This window comes from Histomonas meleagridis (assembly GCF_020186115.1).
Source record: "Histomonas meleagridis strain 2922-C6/04-10x chromosome Unknown contig_45, whole genome shotgun sequence".
Lineage (NCBI taxonomy): Eukaryota > Parabasalia > Tritrichomonadida > Dientamoebidae > Histomonas > Histomonas meleagridis.
Window position 1 is genome coordinate 126,013 of NW_027150888.1, and position 23,523 is coordinate 149,535.

The window sequence follows — 23,523 nt, forward strand, 5'->3', positions numbered from 1 at the left end:
TTCTTTTTGAACCAATGCTGGTTGGGGAACTTGTGTCAAAGGAAGAAATAGATTCTGTCGCAATAACTTGTGTAGATTTTGTTGTTGTACCTGAATTTTGTATCCTTATTTTGGATTGGTTAATATCTGATAAAGGCGATGGTGAACTTGATTGAACAGCTAATGGACTTGTTGTGAAAGAAGAACTTTGATTAGGCTCTGAAGAATTATATGATGTAATAGTATTCCTTGAAGGTGATCTTGAAGATGTATTTAAAGGGCTTGAGCTTATACTTTTAGTTTTATATGAATTTGGTTGTTGGCGTAAAATGCTAGAGTTTGAAGTTGGAGAACTAAACAAATTTTGTTGATATTTCTCAGAGTTGGATATATTAGAACTAAAATGTGGCTTTTGTTTTGTTTCAGAGTTAGATATATCTGGTCCAAATGAATTCGATTGCTTTTCTTCGATTTTACGAACTTTTGGTGGAAATATTTTTGGTTGTTCTTGATTAATGGGTGAATTAGAACTGAACATATTTGGTTGTTGTTTTGTTTCAAAGTTAGATGTTGGGGAACTAGATGAATTTGATTGTTGTCTTATTTCTTTGTTGGTCATATTTGATAGAAATATTTTCGATTGAGGTGTTGTTTCGGAGTTAGATGCTTTTGTTCTTTCAGATTGAGATGTTGCTGCTTGTTGAATATGAGCTGCACTTGTTGATACATTCGATGGACTTTTATCACTACTTGATGAGATGCTTATTTGTGAAATATGTGAATAAGAAGATTCATCTGATGAAACATTAGAATTTGACATTTGTGAGTAATTTATATTTCTCCTAAATTTATTTTCACTTTCGCTATTTTGATTATCAGCAGGTATATGTATCGAGTTTTTGTTGAACTGAGATCGATTATTCATTGGAGATTGCCTTATTTCATATGTTGGATATAATTCTTCTGCTTTCGATGTTAACAAAATAGGAGATTCTGGTAATGATGATAATGATGGAGAAATTGTGTTTTCTTCTTCTTCATCTAAAGTAGAATCAGATAAATGAATTTTACTTCCGTTTTCATCGGTATTTTCTTCTATATATTTTAGCATGAACTTTATGATTCTTTGATTTAAGTGTGAACAAAGTACAGGTCTTTTATGAGGATCATAATTTAAAAGTTCAATAATTAATTCAGGTAAATCGTTATTTACATTACTATTATATGGAACCCATTTAAGAAATTGAGGTGCAGGGCCAAGTATCATTTGAGTACGCCTCATTTGATCTTCAGGACTTAAAGAACCAAACATAGGTCCTTCAAAACAAAAGAATTCCCCAAGTATACAACCAACACTCCATGTATCAGATGAACAAAATGGTTTAATTGAATTCCATTCAGGAGCTCTATAAAACACTTGTTCATTAATAGTCCGAAAATAACTTCTAAAAACTTTTGGAGGTGGTGGCATTGAGGATTTTGGTGAAGCAAATGGATTTAATGGAGGAGGACGTAACGAAAGTGAATCATCAACAATTATTGAAAAAGGTGAAAGATTTAAATACGAAAAACTAACTGAGTGAAGTGCTGATAAAACATTAATAATATTTGGTAAATGCTGATATAGAAAATTTCCAGAAATTGAATTTATTGTTCCATAATCAGCAAGAGTTACCATTGGTAAAGGTTCAACAACATAGAAAATATGAAGATATTTTGGAACAACTGAAGAACGAATTACATCTAAAGAAGATATATGTGTTTGAAAGAAAACTGCTTCACAACGAAACATTTCATAATTTTTGCAAAGGAAAAGAACTCTTTCAATAAGTAGTTTTTGTGGAATTGTTATCATTTGAAGATCATATTTGGTCATTAAAAATTTTTTTTTCGTTTTCTTTTGAACTACAATATAGGATTCGTAGGATTTGCACTGTGGCGAGAAATAGTTTTCTAAAAATTTGAATTCGTGAAGTCTTGAATGCATTTTTTATCTTTTACTTAACGTATGAAATACCGTTTATTTTTTCTTCACTAAATTTTGTGTTTTCTTCTAATATTTAAGCATTGTATAACTAATCACTGTTTCTTCACAAGAGAATGAAATTATTTTATAAGAAAAGCAATGATTTATTTTCAAATTTTAAAGATACATATATATTTATTTTGCAAATGGATTTGCATGAATAGTTATGGACTTTATACGTACTGGTTTAATGGGGTAAAAGTCTTCTAGAGTAGGAATACGATTAATTGATTCAACGTTATTCAATCCAAATATTACGTGTCCAAACCCACAGTATTCACCATTTAGCTGTGGCTGAGGAGAAACAGTGATAAAGAATTGAGAACGAACAGATTCTTTTTCTGCGTATCCAAGAACCCCTGGTTCATTAAATTTTGCTGTTGGCTGAACTTCAACAGACTCACCTAATGCACTTCTTCCACCAATTCCTGTTTTTGAGTTGTCTCCTGTTTGTATCAGAAATCCTGGAATAATTCGATGAAAAGCCAAACCATTATAAAATCCACTAGCACACAAAGCCAGGAAATTTTTGCATGCATCTGGTGCTTCATCACAAAATAATTCGACTTTAATATCGCCAACGTCGGTGTGAATTGTTAACGACATTTTTCTGTCACTTTTTTCATAAATAAAAAAATGGGAAACAACAATACTCGTATTCAATCTTCAAACAAAAATGATATTCAATCATTACTTTTGATTGAGAAAATGATATATGAATTAAGTGATGATCTCATGAATGAAACAGTTAATTCAATTATGAATTTTCTTGATGAAAATATAAACTCATTCAATATAGTTATTTGCCGATTAATATATTCATCATATGTTTCACAAATGAAAAATGTTAGTTTTTATTATAATTTTTTGAAAGTTATTGAAGAAAAAGAAGCCGAAATAAGAAAAGTTAAACAACCAATTACAGAAGTTTTTATTAATTTTCTTATAAATCAAATACAACAAATTATTTTTTGGTAAAATTATTCGAACAAAATATTATTGATGATAATACTTTAAAAAAGAAAAAAACATTATACTTTGCTCATTATATGGATCTAGCAGATATAAAATATATAAACTCTCGGTTTAAGAAAATATTCATGAATTTACCAAATCTTGCTCGAATAAAAAATAACGATTGGGAACTTCATAAGCAATTCATTAAAGAAGGACATAATCCAAATGTAATTGCAAAAATAATTCGAAATGATGAAGTCGAAAAACTTCAAGAAATTTCATCACAAACAAATTTTAATTTTAATCAAACAATTGAGCCATCACTTTATGAAAGTTGTGATTTTATTAATCATTTCGTTTCATTAATTGATTATGCAGCATTTTTTGGATAAATTCAATGTTTTAAATATTTACTAATGAATGGTGCAAATGTCGAAAACACAGGTAAATATGCAGTTGCAAATGGAAATGAAGAAATCATTCATTTATGTGAACAAAATCATTCAACATTTAAAGATGCTTATAAAGCAGCAATTAGATTCCATCGAAATGATATTTTTAAATATCTTTATGAAAATCAAATTGTTGCAATAGGAAATATGAGTGATCTTGGAATAAAATGTATAAAATATGATAACTTTGAAATTCTTTCTTTTCTAGAAGAAAATGGTATGGCAATATATGATTCATTTTTGGTTGAATCATCTAAAATTGGTAATATGTTTCTTGTTAAACATTTTATAAATTATAATTATCCGAATGATATTTTATTGTCCTTATTAGAAATTGAAAATTTTGATGTTATTAAATTCATTATTGAAAATAAGAAAATTGATTCCAAAAAATATTTATTAATTTTGTATTATGTAAATCTTGTTGATTTATAATTTTAATAAATTATTTGGAATTTATTTAAATAATTTAAAACGCCATTAATGATTTCTGCTGAAAAAGATTATGCAGATATTGTTGAAATTCTTCTTCAACAAAAAGAAGTTAATGTTAATGAAATAGATTTTTATTGATTTTATTTAATGTTTTTAATAAAAATTTAGTATTTCATTGTATAATTTGGAGTTATATATTATTATATATGACAGCACTTATGTATGCATCACTTTGTGGTAAAACTGAAATAGTTAAATTACTTCTCGCCAATCAAAATGTAGATATTAATGCTAAAAATGTAATTTTTTTTTGTTTTGATGTTCATTTCTAAATTTTCTTGTTCTTATTCAATATTTGGAATTTATTTAAATCATTTAAAACAGCATTAATTTATGCATCTCAATATGAATATGTTGAAATTGTTAAGTTACTTCTTGAACAAGAGGGAATAGATGTTTTGACTGCTTCTATTAATTTATATTACATATTATATGTTATAATATTTTGATGTCTCAATATATTACATGGATTATAATCAAAGTATTTTTGACTGCATTTTTTTATGCTTACAGCAATTGTTCTTCTGAAATTATTAAATTACTTCTAGAACATGATGAAGTTAAAAATGATATAAAAAGAATTTCTTTGTTTGTCAAAATAATCAAATTTTCCTTTTAATGTTTTAAATTTATATTAGGGATTTCTTCATTAAATTTTATTTTGCTCTTCATTTTCTATGTGAATGTAATAACATCGAAATTGTTAAATTACTTCTTAAAGAAGGAGTTGATGTTAATCCAAAAAATTTTTAATTTTTTAATTTCAATTTTGTTTCGATGATTTTATGTTTAGTTATTAATGTATGGAGTTTAACTAAATATATTAAAACAGTTCTCATGATTGCATGTGAGAAAGGTCATACAGAAATTGTTAAATTACTTCTTGAACAAGAAGGAATTGATGTTAACGCTAAAAATATTTATTTATTTTAATTAATATATCAAAACAATAATTGGAAATTATTTCAAATTTTTAAAACAGTACTTATGTATGCAGCTGAAAATGGCCATACAGAAATTGTTAAATATCTTCTTGAACAAGAAGGAATTGAAATAAATGTCAAAAATATTTATTTGTTTTGTTTGATGTTTCAAAATTGTATTGGATAATTATTTGATTTATTTAAAACAGCACTTATGTATGCATCAGAAAATGGTCATACAGAAATTGTTAAATGACTTCTTGAACAAGAGGAAATTGAGATAAATAATAAAGATATTCATTTTTTGAATTCAATTCTTCTTTTGTTAACTTTCTGTTTTAAAAATATATTTGGAAATTAATCAAATTATTTAAAACATCTCTAATGATTGCATCTGAAAAAGGCTTTGTTGGAATAGTTAAACTATTTATTGCTTGCAAAGGGATAAATATTAATGAAAGAGGTGTTTATTCGTTGTGTTTCGAATTTTTTTCATAAATTTTATGTTTTTAAATAATATTTAGAAATTATTTAAATTATTTAAAACACCTCTTATGTTTGCAGCAGAAAATGGTCATGTAGAAACTGTTAAGTTTCTACTTGAACAACAAAAAATTGATATTAATGCGAAAGATGTTTGTTTTTATTGGTTCAAGTTTATTTTAATGATTTGATTTTTCATAACAAAATTTAAAAATTAAATAAAATATTTGATACAGTCATCATATTAGAAGCTAGAAATGGTCATATGAAAGTAGTCGATTTGAAAAAAAATTCATCTACAGAATTTGAAAAAAGTTAATACAACTATTTTCTAGCAAAAGCTGAAGAAATAAAAACGGATTTAATCCATTTTATTTTTTAACAAAAAATGAGATTGCAAGTTATCATCATGTAAAAATATATTAATATATTTTTAAAATTTTTTTATTTTTAACTGTGTAAACTATTTTCATACGGTATCAAAATATATACCAGTATAAAAAATGGGAAAAAACTATCAAATTTAACAATAATGTATAATAATAACATTATCTCTTTTACTATGATGATCATAATTTTGATTATTTACTTATTACATAAAAAATTTTAAAACTAGTGAAAGTTTACACCAATTGAAACATATTTAGAATGTTATCGATAATTCGTATCTAACATATATAAATATTTATACCCAATGGGTTGTTGTTCTCATACAATATTTACATGTTGAACATTTAAATCAAAAATCAAATTTCTTCATTCTAAATATCAACTGATCAATTTTGGTATTATTTATTATAATATATTACTCCATGACAGCAATTTCTATACAAAATTACAATAATATTTATAACTTTCACCAAAATTATTTATATTTTTAGTTTACATATTTATAATTTTTTTCTTGTCGATACATATTTATCGATTACATCAATTACACATTTTGCGCCCCAATGCTTTGCAGCTTCATGCATTTCCTCTTGAGTTTCATCATTTAATTCGCGTGTTAAAGCAGAAATTATTATGTTTTCGACTTCTTTTTCGCCCGACAATCGCAAATACTTAACCAACCAAACTAGTGGAATAAGGTCAAATGTCCGCGGAGACATTATTTGGCCGGTGTACATATACTCAACGAAGTATTGCATGGTTGGCAATGATATTGGGCGTGGAGATTTCCATTCCCCATTCATAACCTCAAGTGAATTGGTGATTATCATGGAACGAAAATACCGGGAACGTACAGCAAGAATCGCACGATGTACAGGAACAACGCAATTATCTTCGGTTATTAATTTGAAATCTGTGGTGGATGAATCATGCATAAGTTTTCGCATGTCTTCAACAAATGTGGATTCTTGTAATGATTGAGGTTGGTTAAGTTGACATTTCTGGAAAATAGGTGAAAGAGATCTTCGAGCTGGAAGATCAGAATAAGTGTATAATAAAATAGCACGGAGTTCTTCACTGCTGGAATTCTGAATGATTTCAAGCGCTTCATCTGGATGTTCGGCAAATAATTGCCAACGACACTTAAGAATTGGTGTGTGAAGAACCATTTGATTGCCATCATTTGTTTGAACACGAACAATCGATTCTTCAGGCCATTGTATTCTTTCCATTGAATGATAGAACTCTGGAAGTGTTTTAGTTATTTCATCCATTAGGATTTGAGTGTCACTTTTGGCCTATTTTTCTCTTTATTCAAATGAAAGTAAAAAATGTTAAAAAAAGAATAAAATGAATCTTTTTTTATTAAAGTATTCATGTTTAGACAAGCTTTAATATAATGGATAACAAAATGTGATGAACTTTGATTTTTTATTTTAATAGTTTAAAATCATTAATAATCTGTATTTAAGGAAAAAAGAAAAAGCGCCACTATATTAGAAGGGCCTTTTTAAGAAATTGAAATTTACCGTAAAAATACTTATTAACTTATTTTGAATAATCATTTTGAAAAATTGTAATTTTATATAAATATGATTCATCAAAAATATTTTTTTTGCAAAAAAGTAAACAATCTCTAAATGCCTTTTTTTGTTCAATATTAAATTTACTGATTTATATTCAGAGATCGTAATAATAGCGTTATACATTAAAGTATGTTTGTATCAAAAAAATGATAAAATAGAAATGGATTCGTCCATTCAACAATTTCATTATGATGAGATTATGGCACGCAAAGAAAAAATGTTTTAAATTTGTTTTCCGATGTTTACACAATTTTAAGCACTGAAATTTTCAGAAATCCTACAGACAATTTTCAATGTCGACAAACTGTGTTTTTATTGCTGTATATAACGGAACAAAGGCATTAGCAGTCCACACTCCAGTGATGGGCAATTATGACCAACTTTATCTTAACATATATAACAATGGAATTAAATCTCCAATGATTTTCCGCCAAGCAAATAACTCGCTTATTGGAATACTCCACGATGACAATGACTTTAACATAATGCTGGTTACAAGCGGTGGACAAATGGACGAAAAAATTATGGGTGATTTCCTACAATCAATCCGTGGAAAATTTTTGTCACAATACGCAGCACAATGGAAAACTGCCGAACACTTACAGTTCCAAGATTCATTTAAACCGTACTTAGAAGAAATACAACGTCAAATCGAAAGAGGTACAAGGGCAAAAATCGCACAAATCAAAACAAATCTTGATGACACAGTTGTAAAAATGAAGGATAATTTACGAGAAGCCATCCTTCGCGGTGAAGTTATTGAAGAATTAGATGAAGATGCACAAGAAGTAGAAACCAAGTCAACTGAATTCAACAAACAATCAACCAAATTGAAGAAATACTTTTGGTGGAACCGATTCAAGTTTTGGATTTTGATAGGTGTTGGTGTTCTTATTATTTTATACTTATTACTTGTAATTGGTTGTGGTGGTTTTGATCTTAAACCTAGATGTAGATCTTCTCCAGAAGTAAAGCCGACCCCAACACCAGCTCCAGAACCAGAAAATTTAGTAAATAATAAGTAAAACAATGTTTTTCTTAACGTTCGAAAGTGTCACTTTTTATTATTTCTTCAGATGAAAAAAAATAAAAGTCCAAAGAAACCAGATAATAAAGAATTGGAACCTTTAAAAAGGAAACTAATTCAAGATGCTAAGGAACTAGAGGAAATTATAATGATTGAAATGTCTGTCAATTCTCAAATTGAACATTCAAAGAAAAAAAATCAGGAACTTAAGGAAAACCTGAGGAAAGAAGAGGAAACATTAAGTGAATTGCAAAACCTCTGTGATTATGAAATAAAATTACAGGATCAAAACAATGATGAAGGAAAGACAAAAGAAGATAATCAAACAGAATACATAATTCAGTTAGAAAAAGAAGTGCGTTTACTGTATGAGAAACGTGCACAACTTTTAAAACAATCACAGTATTAATAATCAAATTAGATTTTTTTTAAATAAACGATTGTCATAATTTTTTTTTTGTTTTCTAGGTACAAGTAATAACAAACATAAATTTATGTTGATTAATTTCCTTTTTTTCATATTTTTTTTTTCAGCCATGTCACATTGTTTGATGTCAATTATTTATGTAGAAAAAGTTAAATTTTCTGATAAAAACAAAATGTCATTAAAATGGAGGAGCAGGGAATATTATCCATGCAATCTCCACAGAATAACATGGCTCTACGCCTAAAAATGAGAAGAGAGTTAGTACCCAAAATACAGGGAGATCCTGGATATGTGATAAATACTTTTATTCAATATTCTATGGACTATTTTCAAGTTCTTCAAGTTTTTACTACACTCCAATATCTTAATCTATGTAAGAGCGGGATGAGCCTTGAACATCCTCATCAAATTGCCTTTGTAAATTATTCCATACTTTCACTTGCTTTAGATGGTCCTTTATCTGTTTGGGATTTTCAGAAAGCGGTATCTAATCTTCGCTCATTAACAGAAGCTCCTGCTTATTTAATTCCACTTATTCAAGAAATCTTATCATTGATTGATACAGATTCAATTCCAGAAGAAACAGATGATTTCCAATATTATCCAGATGAAACAGAACATTTAGAAGGTGATCAAATTCCCATGTCAACGATTAATTTCAATAATATATTTTCACAAGAACGACAATTCAATGAAGAACGCAAAAATTGTTTTTTATTTCTTCAAACCCTAAGTAATGGTGGCTCCTTAGATACTCTTTTTGCCTCTTTCCAAAATGCCACTCAAAATTTTGGCACTTTTTCCTTTATTTTTAATTTTTTCCATAACCAAAATGAAATATATCCCAAATTTGCGTCATTTATCATCTCGTTTGCTGTTGGCAGTGACATTCCAATCTTATTGCTCCAACGTACATATCAAAATTCGAATGTTGAGCAACACATCAAAAAAATTCTAACTGAAAATATTTCGGAATTTCCGAACTTACCCAAAATTAACGTTAGTAATGATTCAGATTTCATATCTAACTTTGGTCTAATGCTTGATACATTATCCGAACATACGAATCAATCGAAGTATTATTTACTTTCTTCATTTAATTACAATTCAACGAATTCATTTTCGCGTTTTACGAATGCATTAAATTTATATTACATACAATATCGAGTAATCGATTCGATATTTGCTGAGTGTGGAATCGAATTATTTGGTAACTTAAGTTGCGTTTCGTTAGTGCTTTTCCAATGGACAAAAAACATAAAATTCGAAGATTTGTTTAATGAGTTACCAAACGTCGAAGAATTCGTTGAAGTTGTTCAGTTCTTTTGGAACAATAAAATTTTGATTAAAATCATTAATAAGTTAAAGGGACAATTGTCGTATTTGTTCTCAATAGCTTCAAATAATACAAAGAAATTCGCTTCGATGCAAACTGCGGCAGATGTCTGCGCAATGAAATTGTTGAATTATTTGAATAGAAATTACGTGTCTCCAGACCAAAATGTTTTTGCAGTAAAATTGTAAGAAATTTTTATGTTTTCGTGTGTAAATGTTTTAATTTATTGCGTTTTGATATATTTTAAGACACAGTGAAAAACTGTTTGCTTAAATACATCTGCGTATAATTGGGAATATATATATAACGATTTGATCACTAAATTGCAGAAGATTTAAATTTTTACAATTGCATCAAATCGGAAGTAGTTAAAAACGATAATTTAAAAAAAAAAATTGTGTGTGAGATACAATGATATTATTTCATATTAATTCATTAAACGTGGAATGCATACATATGCTTTTTTTGCAGGTTGAAAAAGGCTTCTATGAATGATATTTTTATCAAGGTAAAGAATTTTTTACTATGTCAATGTATGACTTGTTTTGTTATGTATACATTTAAAAAAAATCAAAGTTGTATCACATCTAAAGTTTTAGTATTGCGATATTATTCAAATAATCTCTGATAATAAAAGCAGTTTCTCAATCAGTTAATACAAGAAAGTTTGAAAATATTTTTTTTTGAGATGTGTTTACTGATTATTATATCAATCATTCTTGATATAATACTGTAGATAAATACTTCTCACCACGATCAGGGAATAATACTACGATTACACTTCCAGAAGGTACATTTTCAACCAGTTGTAGTGTTGCAAGCATTGCTGCACCTGATGACATTCCGACGAATATACCTTCTTCCAAGGTAATCCTTCTTGCGACATCATAAGCGTCTTCAGTTTCGATCATAATAATTTCATCTACTTTACCTTCATCATAAATTGCAGGTATTATGGCTTCAGTCATATTCTTTAATCCTTGGATTTTATGACCTTTAACAGGTTGTGCTTCTATGATTTTAATGTTTGGATTTAATTCTTTTAATCTCCTGCTAACGCCCATTAATGTACCAGAAGTGCCAATGGAACCAACAAAATGTGTAATTTTTCCTTGAGTTTGTTCCCATAGTTCTTTTCCAGTATGGTTATAATGTGCCAGATAATTATTTACATTAGAAAATTGATTTGGCATAAAATACTTTTCGGGACTTAAATTATAAATTTCATGCGCTTTTCGGATTGCTCCATCAGTACCTTCATTTGCAGGCGTAAGTATTATTTCGGCTCCAAATGATTTTAGGATTTTCCTTCTTTCAATCGAAACAGATTCAGGTAAAACAGTTATAACTTTGTAGCCCTTTAATTTACCAATCATTGATAAACCGATTCCAGTGTTTCCTGATGTTGCCTCTAAGATAATTTTATCTTTTCGAAGTTCTCCACTTTTCTCGGCTTCAATAATCATGTTAAGTGCAATACGATCTTTAACTGAACCTGTTGGATTATATCCTTCGAGTTTAGCATATACTTCAATGTCACCTCGCTTGATAAGATGATTTAACCTAATAATTGGTGTATTACCAACTGTTTCAAGAACATTGTTAAAACGCATAATATAAAAATGGAATGTTATCCGTTCAATTCAATTTGGTCAAATAAATTGAACGAATGTCAGGCCAATCAGATTGCAAATTCAGATTCAATTTTTCAACATATGTCCCATCATAATTGCTTGAATTTGAGAAGTTCGATAAGAAGAATTAAACCAAAATAAATCGTTTTCGGTTACATTGAATGAAGTTGTGAATATTTGTTCAAACTTTGTACAAAGTTTATAACAAAACGAACGACGGGACAATCAAAATAAATTCATAAAAATAAAATCTGTCTTAGCTTAAGTTTTATGAAGAATTAGCTAATTTTGAAGTTCATATGAGATACAAAAATGTGATACCGATATGAAGTATTTTATTATAATATAAATATCAAATTATTAAAATAAATCAAATAAATTTTAAAATATTATAACAAATTTCAAAATAAAAAAATAAGATCAAATTTATTTAGATAAAATTCAAAACATTAAATTTCAAAACAAACATTGCACATGTTCAACATTCTCTGAATATGAAGCAAAAAGCAAAACATTCTTTGTAACTTGATTATTTTGAAGAAAGTATTTAACAAGTTATAAATTTCCAGTTTCCAATGATTCATTAACAATATAATTATTAGTTTCCATGCTTCCTAAAATTATAAAATTTCATAATAATCAATATCAATGCAAGCACACACCAAATCATTGATTTTATCTCTGTTTTTAATTCCAAATAAAGTGTTTGTTTGCTTTGACTGCATATCTTTTAAATTTTTTTCATTAATATTTATGAAAATGCTTTATAAGGAATATATTTCCGATTCTTGCGAATTCATTAATAATATCATTATTAGTTTTCATTCCTTCTTTGTGTAATATCAGAAACACATCCAAATTATTATATGAAACACATTTCTTTCCTAACTCTTCTAAATTGTTAATATCTTCATTTCGATTATCTTAAAGATATTTTAAGATATTATTTTTATGGAATTTAATTGCTGCTTTATAAGCATCTTTAAATGTTGAATGATTTTGTTCACATAAATGAATGATTTCTTCATTTCCATTTGCAACAGCATATTTACCTGTGTTTTCTAATTTAGAACCATTCATAAGTAAATATTTAAAACATTGAATTTATCCAAAAAATGCTGCATAATCAATTAATGAAACGAAATGATTAATAAAATCACAACTTTCATAAACTGATAATTCGATTTCTTTATTAAAATTAAAATTTGTTTGTGATGAAATTTCTTGAAGTTTTTCGATTTCATCATTTCGAATTATTTTTGTAATTTCATTCAGATTAACCTCTTCTCCAAATTTTTATATATTTTGATGATTTTTTATGTAAAATGCATTGTTGTTAAATTTATGAGAGTTTTTCCTTCCAAGGAAATTTCCTTGATGCCTTACGTTTCAGCTCTGCAAACATATTCCGATAGCTAAATCAATTAAACATGTATCAACAATAGTTATACAAGTGAACTGACAAGCTTTCTGTATCTTTTTTGACTGATTTATTTGCAAGTTTCTTGCAAATGTGTTCTTGGTTTTACCCATTTATTTCTTTTTGTCATTACAAATCTTTCTAAAGAATTTAGGTTCAATAAAGAAATTTGAATTTTGAGGTGTAAAACTAGTATCACTGGCTTCTAATATAACATGATAAATATTGATGAATAGTGATCAATAATTTTAAATTATGACTATACTTACATTAAACATTAACTCCTTCTGAATGAAATGGGATAAACTTTATTAAAATCAAAAAATATTTTTTATATATAAGATACATTGATATGGGTTTTGCATACAAAAAGCAAATCGCATGATATTAACGATTATTTAATGAGATATTTTCATTTTACTACTCACTTTTTGAATTGAAAAAACATCAGCGGTTTTACCGGAATTCAGGTAACCCTGTAAAACCGCCCAAAATTATTGAACTGCTTTTGATCGTTCATATAACAGCTCATTGAAATTGTAAACACATCACAATAAAAGTGCCAGGTGATAGCGAACGTTAAGAACGATTGACATTCATAAACCGTTTTCGCCTTGTCAAATTTTATCGGAAATTGTTCACTTCACTTTGCTTTTATGACAAACTACGCTCAAGAATCATTAAAGCTTCACCAACAACTTAAAGGTAAACTCGAAGTTAAGTGCCGTGCACCAGTTACTAACAAAGAAGAATTGTCTCTTGCTTATACCCCAGGTGTCGCACAACCATGTCTCGAAATTCAAAAGAACGTCGACCTTTCATATGAACTTACAAGAAGGTGGAACACAGTAGCTGTTGTTACAGATGGTACAGCTGTTCTTGGTTTAGGTGATATCGGACCAGAAGCTGGTATGCCAGTCATGGAAGGTAAATGCGTTCTCTTTAAGTCTTTTGGCGATGTTGATGCTATTCCACTTTGCATCCGATCAAAGAATGTCGAAGATATTTGCCACACCGTTGAATTAATTGCTGGTTCCTTCGGTGGTATCAACCTCGAAGATATCAGTGCTCCACGTTGCTTCGAAATCGAACGCCGTCTTAAGCAAACATGCGATATTCCAATCTATCATGATGACCAACATGGCACAGCTGTTGTTACACTTGCTGCCCTTACAAATGCCCTTCGTATTGTTGGCAAGAAGATCGAAGACATCAAAGTTGTCACATCAGGAGCTGGTGCAGCAGGCATTGCTATCATCAAACTTTTGATTGCTCGTGGTCTTAACCCAAAGAATGTCATCATGACCGATCGTATGGGCGCCATCTATGAAGGACGTGAAGGTCTTAATCCAGAGAAGGAAGAAATCGCCAAGATCACAAACTCCGAGAAGCTTTCTGGTTCACTTGCCGATGTCCTTAAGGGCGCTGATGTCTTCATTGGTGTATCTGCACCGAAGACAGTCACTAAGGAAATGGTTAAATCGATGGCACCAAATGCAGTTCTCTTCCCAATGGCCAACCCAACACCAGAAATCATGCCAAACGAAGCACTTGAGGCCGGCGCTGCTGTTGTTGGCACAGGCCGCTCTGATTTCCCCAACCAAATCAACAACGTTCTTGCATTCCCAGCAATATTCCGTGGCGCACTCGATGTCCGTGCGAAGGATATCAATGACGAAATGAACATCGCTGCTGCAAACGCTATCGCTGACCTTGTTTCCCCAGAAGAACTTAATAAGGATTACATCTTACCTAAGCCCTTCGACCCACGCGTTAAAGACGCTGTCAGCAAAGCAGTCGCTGAAGCAGCACGCAAGTCTGGAGTCGCAAGGATCTAAATAAAAGCCACATTCACTGAGTTTTCATTGAGTTTGTAATAATTTGTTTTCTTAATGAAGTGTTTGTCGTAATTTGTTTTCATAATGAAGTGTTTGTAATAATTTGTTTTCATAATGAAGTGTTTGTAATAATTTGTTTTCATAATGAAGTGTTTGTAATAATTTGTTTTCTTAATGAAGTGTTTGTAGTAATTTGTTTTCATAATGAAGTGTTTGTAGTAATTTGTTTTCTTAATGAAGTGTTTGTAGTAATTTGTTTTCATAATGAAGTGTTTGTAGTAATTTGTTTTCTTAATGAAGTGTTTGTAGTAATTTGTTTTCATAATGAAGTGTTTGTAGTAATTTGTTTTCTTAATGAAGTGTTTGTAATAATTTGTTTTCTTAATGAATTGTTTGTAATAATTTGTTTTCTTAATGAATTGTTTGTAATAATTTGTTTTCTTAATGAATTGTTTGTAATAATTTGTTTTCTTAATGAAGTGTTTGTAATAATTTGTTTTCTTAATGAATTGTTTTTTCGAATTCTTCTATATTTTTGATTTTAGAAATTGTATATTAATAAATATATTATTCAGATAAATAAATAATTTAAAGATTTCCACATGTTACTGAATTTTATAATTTAATTTATATTTGATTCATTCTTAAGTAAATATTTAATAAATATAGAAAATGTTGAATAATCAATTAATTAAACACAATATTTAATAAATGAACAACTTTCATAAAGGAATAGTTTAATTGCTTGATTTAAATTAAAATTTATTTATGATGATATTTATTGAAGCTTCTAGATTTCATCACTTTAAATTATTTTTATTAGGATTACTTCTTTCTTCAGAGTTAACTCCTTAAGAAACGCAGTTCCATCATTTAAAAGCTTTTTAAAATGTTCTGGGACTTCACTAAAATTTTTCACATCAATTAAACCTATTTCAATCATTTATCTGGATTAACTCATTTTTAATATATTTTTTATAATGATCCGGATCAAGCAATTGCTTTTAAAAGTTATTTGGTATTTTTAATATAATATTGGGAAATATGTAAAAATTAAATTTAAATAAATTTAGATTTAATTTTATAGTATGCGCAATATTTTGATTGAAAACCTTTTATTATATTTGGAAAAGCCAAATTTCTGATTAAAAAGAATTAATGTATATAACATGGGGGTGATTTAACGGTCGTTTAAATTGATTTTAACGGCTACCAGATAGTTTAAATATTTTGTCAATTCCCGCTTTTTGAATCGAGTATGATCGTCATCAAAAGTGCAGAAACATTTTCACTAACATTTATTTTTTTTTTGAGAATGTTCACCATTCCTTCATGTAGTAAATGTAAGAAAAGTTAATATAGTAATTTTAAATCAAAATTATATAAATTATAAGAAATAATTTGATTTTAGATATGATGTTCATTTTTTAAACCAAGTGTTTTCTAAATGATATTATTATATTACTAAATATCAATTCCTTCTTGTTCAAGGAGTATTTTAACTATTTTTGTATGACCTTCTCTAGATGCTAAATTAAGTGCTGTTTCAAATAATTTAAATTATTTCCAAATATTATTTTGAAATATTAAATTATTAAAATAAATTTTAAATATAACAAATAAATACTTTTAGCATTAATATCAATTCCTTCTTGGTTAAGAAGTAATTTAACTATTTCTGTATGACCTACATAAGATGCAAACATAAGTGCTGTACGAAATACTTTAAATAATTTCCAAATATTATTTTGAAATCCAAAATTATTAAAATAGATATTAAATAAAACAAATAAATATTTTTAGCATTAATATCAATTCCTTTTTGTGCAATAAGTAATTTAACTATTTCTATATTACCATTATAAGATGCAACAATAAGTGCTGTATTAAATATTTTAAATAATTTCCAAATATTATCTTGAAACATCAAATTATTAAAATAAATTTTAACAAAAACAAATAAATACCTTTAGCATTAATATCAATTCCTTCATGTTCAAGAAGTAATTTAACGATTTCTATGTTACCACTTTCAGCTGCTAATACAAGTGCTGTATAAAATATTTTAAATAATTTCCAAATATTATTTTTAAATATAAATTTATTAAAACAAATATTAAATAAAACAAATAAGTGTTTTTAGCATTAATATCAATTCCTTCTTGTTCAAGAAGTAAATTAACTATTTCTATATTACCATATAATGATGCAAACATAAGTGCTGTATTAAATATTTTAAATAATTTCCAAATATTATCTTGAAATTCTAAATTATTAAAATAAATTTTAAATAAAACAAATAAATATTTTTAGCATTAATATCAATTCCTTCTTGTTTTAAAATATGTTTCACAAGTTCAATATTTCCTGATGCTGATGAAAAAACCAAAATATCTTTTGGAATTTCATTTTCTCGAAGAAAATGTTTTATAAGGAATATATTTCCGACTCTTGCGAATTCATTAATAATATCATTATTAATTTTCATTCCTTCTTTGTGTAATATCAGAAACACATCCAAATTATTATATGAAACACATTTCTTTCCTAACTCTTCTAAATTGTTAATATCTTCATTTCGATTATCATAAAGATATTTAGAGATATTATTTTTATGGAATTTAATTGCTGCTTTATAAGCATCTTTAAACGTTGAATGATTTTGTTCACATAAATGAATGATTTCTTCATTTCCATTTGCAACAGCATATTTACCTGTGTTTTCTAATTTAGAACCATTCATAAGTAAATATTTAAAACATTGAATTGATCCAAAAAATGCTGCATAATCAATTAATGAAACATCTCTTTTATTAATAAATGAACATCTTTCATAAAGTGATGGTTCTATTGTTTGATTATAATCAAAATTTGTTTGTGATGATATTTCTTGAAGTTTTTCGATTTCATCATTTCGAATTATTTTTGTAATTTCATTCGGATTATGTCCTTCTTTAATTAATTTTTTATGAAGTTCCCAATCATTCTTTGATAACACTTCATAATTTTCGAAAAAATATTTAAACTGTTCATCATTTTTATAATGATTATATAATAAATTTTTATTTAAATTATAATGAGCAAAATAAGGAGTAAATAAAATGAAAAATTTTGGCTTAAAATATTCATTCTCAAGAATTTCGTTAATGAGATATCTTGCTTCATTTGTGTATTTTTTTGCAAGAAAATGATATAGAACATCAAACATTTTATTGTTTTCATTTAACATTTTTTCAAGCTCATTAAGAAAATCAAATATTATATTAGAATTAACTATTTGTGCTACAAATGATGTATATATTCCATGACTTGTCACTATATTAAAAGAATATGGATAATTATCATCAAATATATCAAACATTCTTTGCACTGATTGAGAAATATTTTCTTCATTTAAATCATAAATAATTCTATTGATTAATTGATATATTTCCCACTCCTTCATTTCTTGCTTTTCCATTGTGAATGAGTAATCATTCAATTATTTCAATTGCGCTCAAAAAGTTTTGATTGTAAACTTTACCTTAAAGTATGGTTTTGATCGAGTGACAAATCACAACGACTTGTTTTAAATTTGCTTTTGCTTAAACCTCATATAGCAGTAAATTATAAAATACGGTAGTTTTATATATCACTATAAATATTTGTGATTTTAAAATCACTTTTGTTTATTTCTTTAGTCTGAATTACTTCTAGGTAACTTAAATATAAAATGTTGTCTTCATTTTGTGAACAAAATGTGAAAGAATTAAAAAATAACAACGATTTATAGAAGTCATATCTGACACAAAATCAGTGGCTTAAAAATAACAAATCCTTAAAGCCACTTTTGTCGCGGTTATTTCAATAATTTACGCCAAAGTGAATATTACGATAGGTAATTGTATCGTTCATATGTAAAATTTTTTCTCATCCAAAAAAGAGTCTTTCAGATGACTGCTAATCATATAACATATCGTAAATGTAAGGATTCCTTATCCTGCGGAAGAAATAGGTTCGTTGAAGAACAAAAATGGTCAGCAATATCATTGGAATCCAAAATCGAAAATAACATTTTCACAATACCAATTGTAAATACTCGATTTAAGAATAGGCTAATGCTGCTTGTAACTTTTCACCCAGGTTTTGTTCATTTTAAAGTGATTCCACCTTCTGAATCATTCCAAAGATATGATTGTTCATCTGAACCAACAATAATTGATCAAGATATCCTAAGAGATCACCTTGAAATCGAAGGACGCAAAAGTGAAACACATATTACTTTAATTAATTCTCATACAAAAGTTGAAATACAATTTGATCCATTCTCTATTTTAATATATGATCACAACACTCTCAAGCTTACAGCCAGTTATGATGACAAATCAATCTTTGAGACGAATGTTAGTCCAAAAGAATTTCCAGATTTATTTAACCCTGTTGAATTTCAGAATTACACCGAAACACTCAAAAATGGACCAACTTCTGTTGCCATGTCATTTAAATTTCACGAAAATGTTTGTTTTTCAGGTCTTGCAACACATACACTTTCACTCGCCATTCCGTCAACCGTTAAAAACGGTAAAGCGGTTACCGATCCGATCCGCTTTTTCAATACCGACATAAACCGCTTTGATGTTGACTCTGTTATGTCGATGTACGGCTCAATTCCGTTTCTTATTGGACATATAGCGCAACTTAGCACTGGTTTGTTTTGGTGCAATCCATCAGAAACTTGGGTAGACATTGATTCTGAAGATCATTCAAGTCGATTTATATCAGAATCAGGCTTTATCGATTTTTTTGTTTTTACAGGTACACATAAAGAAGTTATTAGTTCGTATGCTTCTATTACTGGTAAACTTCCGATGCCACAATTATTTTCATTAGGTTATCATCAATCACGTTGGACATATTCAACATCAAATGAAGTACGTGCTGTCACCAAATCTCTTGATAAAGCTATGATTCCACATGAATCGATTTGGTTAGATTTGGATCATACTGATGACAAAAAATTTTTTACATTTGATCCAAATGGTTTTAATGACATAGATAAACTTGCAAAAGAGTTTTCACAAAGTCATCGTTATCTTATTACACTTGTTGATCCACATTTAAAAATTGATGAAAGATATCGAATCTATTCCGAAGCCAAAAACAATGACCTGTTACTTAAGAACAGAGATAACAAAGACTATGTCAGTGATTGTTGGCCTGGTAAAAGTGTATGGGTCGATTTTCTAAATCCATTAGCACGTGAATGGTGGTCAGAGCAATTCAAGTATCAAAAATACAAAGGTTCTTCTGAGAATATCTTTATATGGAATGACATGAATGAGCCAGCAGTATTTAATTCGCCTGATTCAACCATTCCACGTGATACGCTTCATTACAATGGTCATGAAGATCGTGAAGTGCATAACCTCTACGGGCATTTTATGGTACTATCTACGTATGACGGATTACTTCGACGAAACAATGACCAAAATGAGCGACCGTTTATTCTGACTCGCAGTTATTTTTCTGGAACACAAAAGTATTCGTTTGTATGGACTGGTGATAATACTTCGAATTGGGAACATTTAGAAAACAGCATTTCCCAAGTAATCAGTTTGAACATTTGCGGATATTCATTATGCGGCTGTGATGTTGGAGGATTTTTCGATTCGCCCAATAATGAGTTGTTAGCACGTTGGTATCAACTTGGAGCATATTGTTATCCATTCTTCCGATGCCATTGTCATCACTTAAGTGAAAGACGTGAGCCATATAATGTAACAGATGACAAATGGTTCGAAGCAATTAAAATTGCAATTGAAGAACGATATCAATTAATGTATCTATGGTACACAGCAGCGTATCATTCATATGTTAAAGGATCACCGATCATTACACCATTATGGTATAGTTTTAATGATGTTAACGAAATCGATAATCAATTTATGATTGACGAAACTTTAATGGTGATACCAATTACAAAGGAAAACGTCAACAACATTCCCGTAAGTTTGCCTTTGGGCCATCGATGGTATGAATTGAGAGCATTGACAGAATATAAACCTTTGAATCACTTTGGCTACGATAAGAACATTGAATTGTATACACCGGTTTTCATTTGGGGCGGCCACATTTTCGGTTTGAAAAGTGCCGTCAGAAAGAATACGTTTGAAATGATGAACGATCCTTTCGAAGTTATCGTTGCGTTGGACGTTAATTATGAGGCTATCGGAGAAATTTACGTAGACGATGGGCACACGTTTAACTTTGAGAAGAATAACGAATTTGTTTTGTTGAAAATGGAATTTGAAAGGAATTCGTTAAAGTTTGAAGTTGACGAAAAGTGCAACAGGAATTCTGAGTTCTTCAGAAATTTTGTGACGAAAATTGAAAAAGTGAAAATTGTGGGAATTGATAATATGCCGAAAAATATAAAATGTTCAAAAGAAGAAACAGAAATCCAATTTGAAGATGTAAATGGAGTGTTAGTGATAGACGTAATTTTGGAGATGAAGGAAAACTGTACTTTAACTTTTGAATTTTGATGCAAATTGTATTTTTATTGTGTTATAAAACACTGAATTTAAATACTTTTCCTCGTTTTATTTATGGACAAACAACAAAATTTGGTTATAAATCGTCGGAATAAGATGTGAGGTTTGGTAACGTATTTTTATACAGAGGATTGTATCGTTGTACATAATGTTGTATCGTCGTATGGAATGTTGTGTCGTAAACGCAAAGTCAAAAAAACGGTCGAACTGTAAATTTATGGTCGATTTGTTGTAAAATAACTTTTTGAAAGAAAGGTTTTGTGTAAAATGTAACCGATTGATTTTTATTCAAAAACTTCATCCATTGTCATAAAAATCTGGTAGTTCTCAATTTGAAGGTTGTGTTCGACCACGACAACGTTGTCAATGACATCGTTTTTGAGGTGATATGTTTGCAAAATATGATTCATAATGAAGAACTTTATCTATTTTTTCATATCACATCATGGAAATTATCATAAAATGAATCATTATGATGTTTGATGTGAAGTCTTCAAAAATCTGCTATTGTTTTTGCTTGATTGTTTTAACTTCAACTATCTGCGGCGTAATGAGATGAATTGATGGATTTTTTTAATATGATTTAAAATGGGAAAAAATTTTTTAAAATAAAATAACAATTTTTTGAGTACAATTTTTTATATCACTTATTAGCGGTATCTAGAATAAATTGTGATTGTTTATCATATGATATGTTTTTTTAAATTTAATTTAAAAAAAATTGATCAATATATCATTTGTTATTTAAAATAATAAAAATTACTATAAAAATTATTATATCGTTTACATACACTCACTTAAATTAATTCCACTTCCATATTTAATAATTAAATTATAAAATAATATTTCAACATTGTACTTGAGTTATAAAATATCTTAATCTTTTTTTATAAAAATTACAAGATTAAAATTATTTGATATATAATTATATAGATCTTTACATTATTAATGTGAAATCATCTTAATATAATAAATTATTTATATTTATAAAAATGCATAAAATTACAGAATGCTATTTTACAAAATCCATTTAAAAAAAAATAATATTTTGATTGTACCAAACGAATTTCAATTTATTTGTTCACATAATATATAAATTTCTTTGGACATGTTTAAACAAAACCTTTATAATTGAATGAATATGTTTTTGAAAAAAGTACTCATAAATATCAGTTTAGTTTTTTAGCTTGATAAAACTTCTTCTTTCAATTAGAAATAAAAAGATGAATAATGAAAATCAAGATGCAATGCAAGACACTAGTGAATGTCTAGATAATCAAATTAAAATAGATAACATGTCTAACACAAGTCATTCAAGTAAATCTGAAAATATTATTATTGACACCTTAAAATCGAATGATGAAGACGATTCACCAAATATTATTCAATCATCTGAGGAAAGCACACCAAATGTTAATCAAAACTCCAATGAAAACTCCCAAGAACTTAATGAAGTTAATGAAAAGGACTTATGTCCTAATGCTTTAAAATCATATAAAGCAATGGGGATACAATTTACATTCATGAAGCTCCGAATAATACATAAGCATATTATCCAAAAAGTAAGAACTAATACTTATATAAAACCTATAAAACAAATTCATAAATGCCCTCAAATTCCATCTTCTTGTCCTTTACCTCCTAAACTAGATGACGAAGAAGAAGTTATAAATATATTTGAAGAGGAACAAAATTCGGATGAAAAGATTAATGATGAAAGTGAAACATCAAAATCAAATAGTGAAAACCAAACACAAAATATAGAAAAGGAAAACAAACTTACATTTACAGAGAAAAAAGAATTATTAAAAGCATCTGGAATCGAGAAAATATATTCAATGAAAATAAATCAAAGTCCAATTCCTCCAAATATGAATATTCCTCAGACTAAAACAATTAAACCAGAAAAGAAAGAAGAAAAGCCTAAAAAGAAATTTAAATGGAAATTCTTTAGCTTTTTCCATAGAAAGAAGAAAAATATTCCATCCAAAAAATATAAAAAAGAAAAATTACCAGA

General features: G+C 28.1%; 6 protein-coding genes across 6 annotated transcripts; 3 read left to right on the plus strand and 3 right to left on the minus strand.

Moving 5' to 3' along the window:
- Positions 1 to 2,140: 2,140 nt before the first annotated feature.
- On the minus strand, positions 2,141 to 2,611 carry GO595_006640 (peptidyl-prolyl cis-trans isomerase-like 3; the record flags this gene model as incomplete). The annotated part of the gene is made up of 1 exon (XM_067920015.1): positions 2,141 to 2,611. The coding sequence occupies one exon, from the start codon at positions 2,609 to 2,611 to the stop codon at positions 2,141 to 2,143; it is 471 nt and encodes a 156-aa protein (XP_067773203.1).
- A 3,594-nt stretch (positions 2,612 to 6,205) lies between these two features.
- On the minus strand, positions 6,206 to 6,979 carry GO595_006641 (BTB/POZ domain containing protein; the record flags this gene model as incomplete). Its single annotated transcript, XM_067920016.1, has 1 exon — positions 6,206 to 6,979. The coding sequence occupies one exon, from the start codon at positions 6,977 to 6,979 to the stop codon at positions 6,206 to 6,208; it is 774 nt and encodes a 257-aa protein (XP_067773204.1).
- Positions 6,980 to 7,584: 605 nt separating this feature from the next.
- GO595_006642 (Synaptobrevin family protein) lies at positions 7,585 to 8,316 on the plus strand (the record flags this gene model as incomplete). The annotated part of the gene is made up of 1 exon (XM_067920017.1): positions 7,585 to 8,316. One exon carries the CDS (start codon positions 7,585 to 7,587, stop codon positions 8,314 to 8,316), a length of 732 nt encoding a protein of 243 aa, XP_067773205.1.
- A 2,478-nt stretch (positions 8,317 to 10,794) lies between these two features.
- Positions 10,795 to 11,694, minus strand: GO595_006643 (Cysteine synthase; the record flags this gene model as incomplete). The annotated part of the gene is made up of 1 exon (XM_067920019.1): positions 10,795 to 11,694. The coding sequence occupies one exon, from the start codon at positions 11,692 to 11,694 to the stop codon at positions 10,795 to 10,797; it is 900 nt and encodes a 299-aa protein (XP_067773206.1).
- Positions 11,695 to 13,791: 2,097 nt separating this feature from the next.
- GO595_006644 (NAD-dependent malic enzyme) lies at positions 13,792 to 14,973 on the plus strand (the record flags this gene model as incomplete). Its single annotated transcript, XM_067920020.1, has 1 exon — positions 13,792 to 14,973. One exon carries the CDS (start codon positions 13,792 to 13,794, stop codon positions 14,971 to 14,973), a length of 1,182 nt encoding a protein of 393 aa, XP_067773207.1.
- A 3,932-nt stretch (positions 14,974 to 18,905) lies between these two features.
- Positions 18,906 to 21,497, plus strand: GO595_006645 (glycosyl hydrolase; the record flags this gene model as incomplete). The annotated part of the gene is made up of 1 exon (XM_067920021.1): positions 18,906 to 21,497. One exon carries the CDS (start codon positions 18,906 to 18,908, stop codon positions 21,495 to 21,497), a length of 2,592 nt encoding a protein of 863 aa, XP_067773208.1.
- Between the last annotated feature and the right edge of the window lie 2,026 nt (positions 21,498 to 23,523).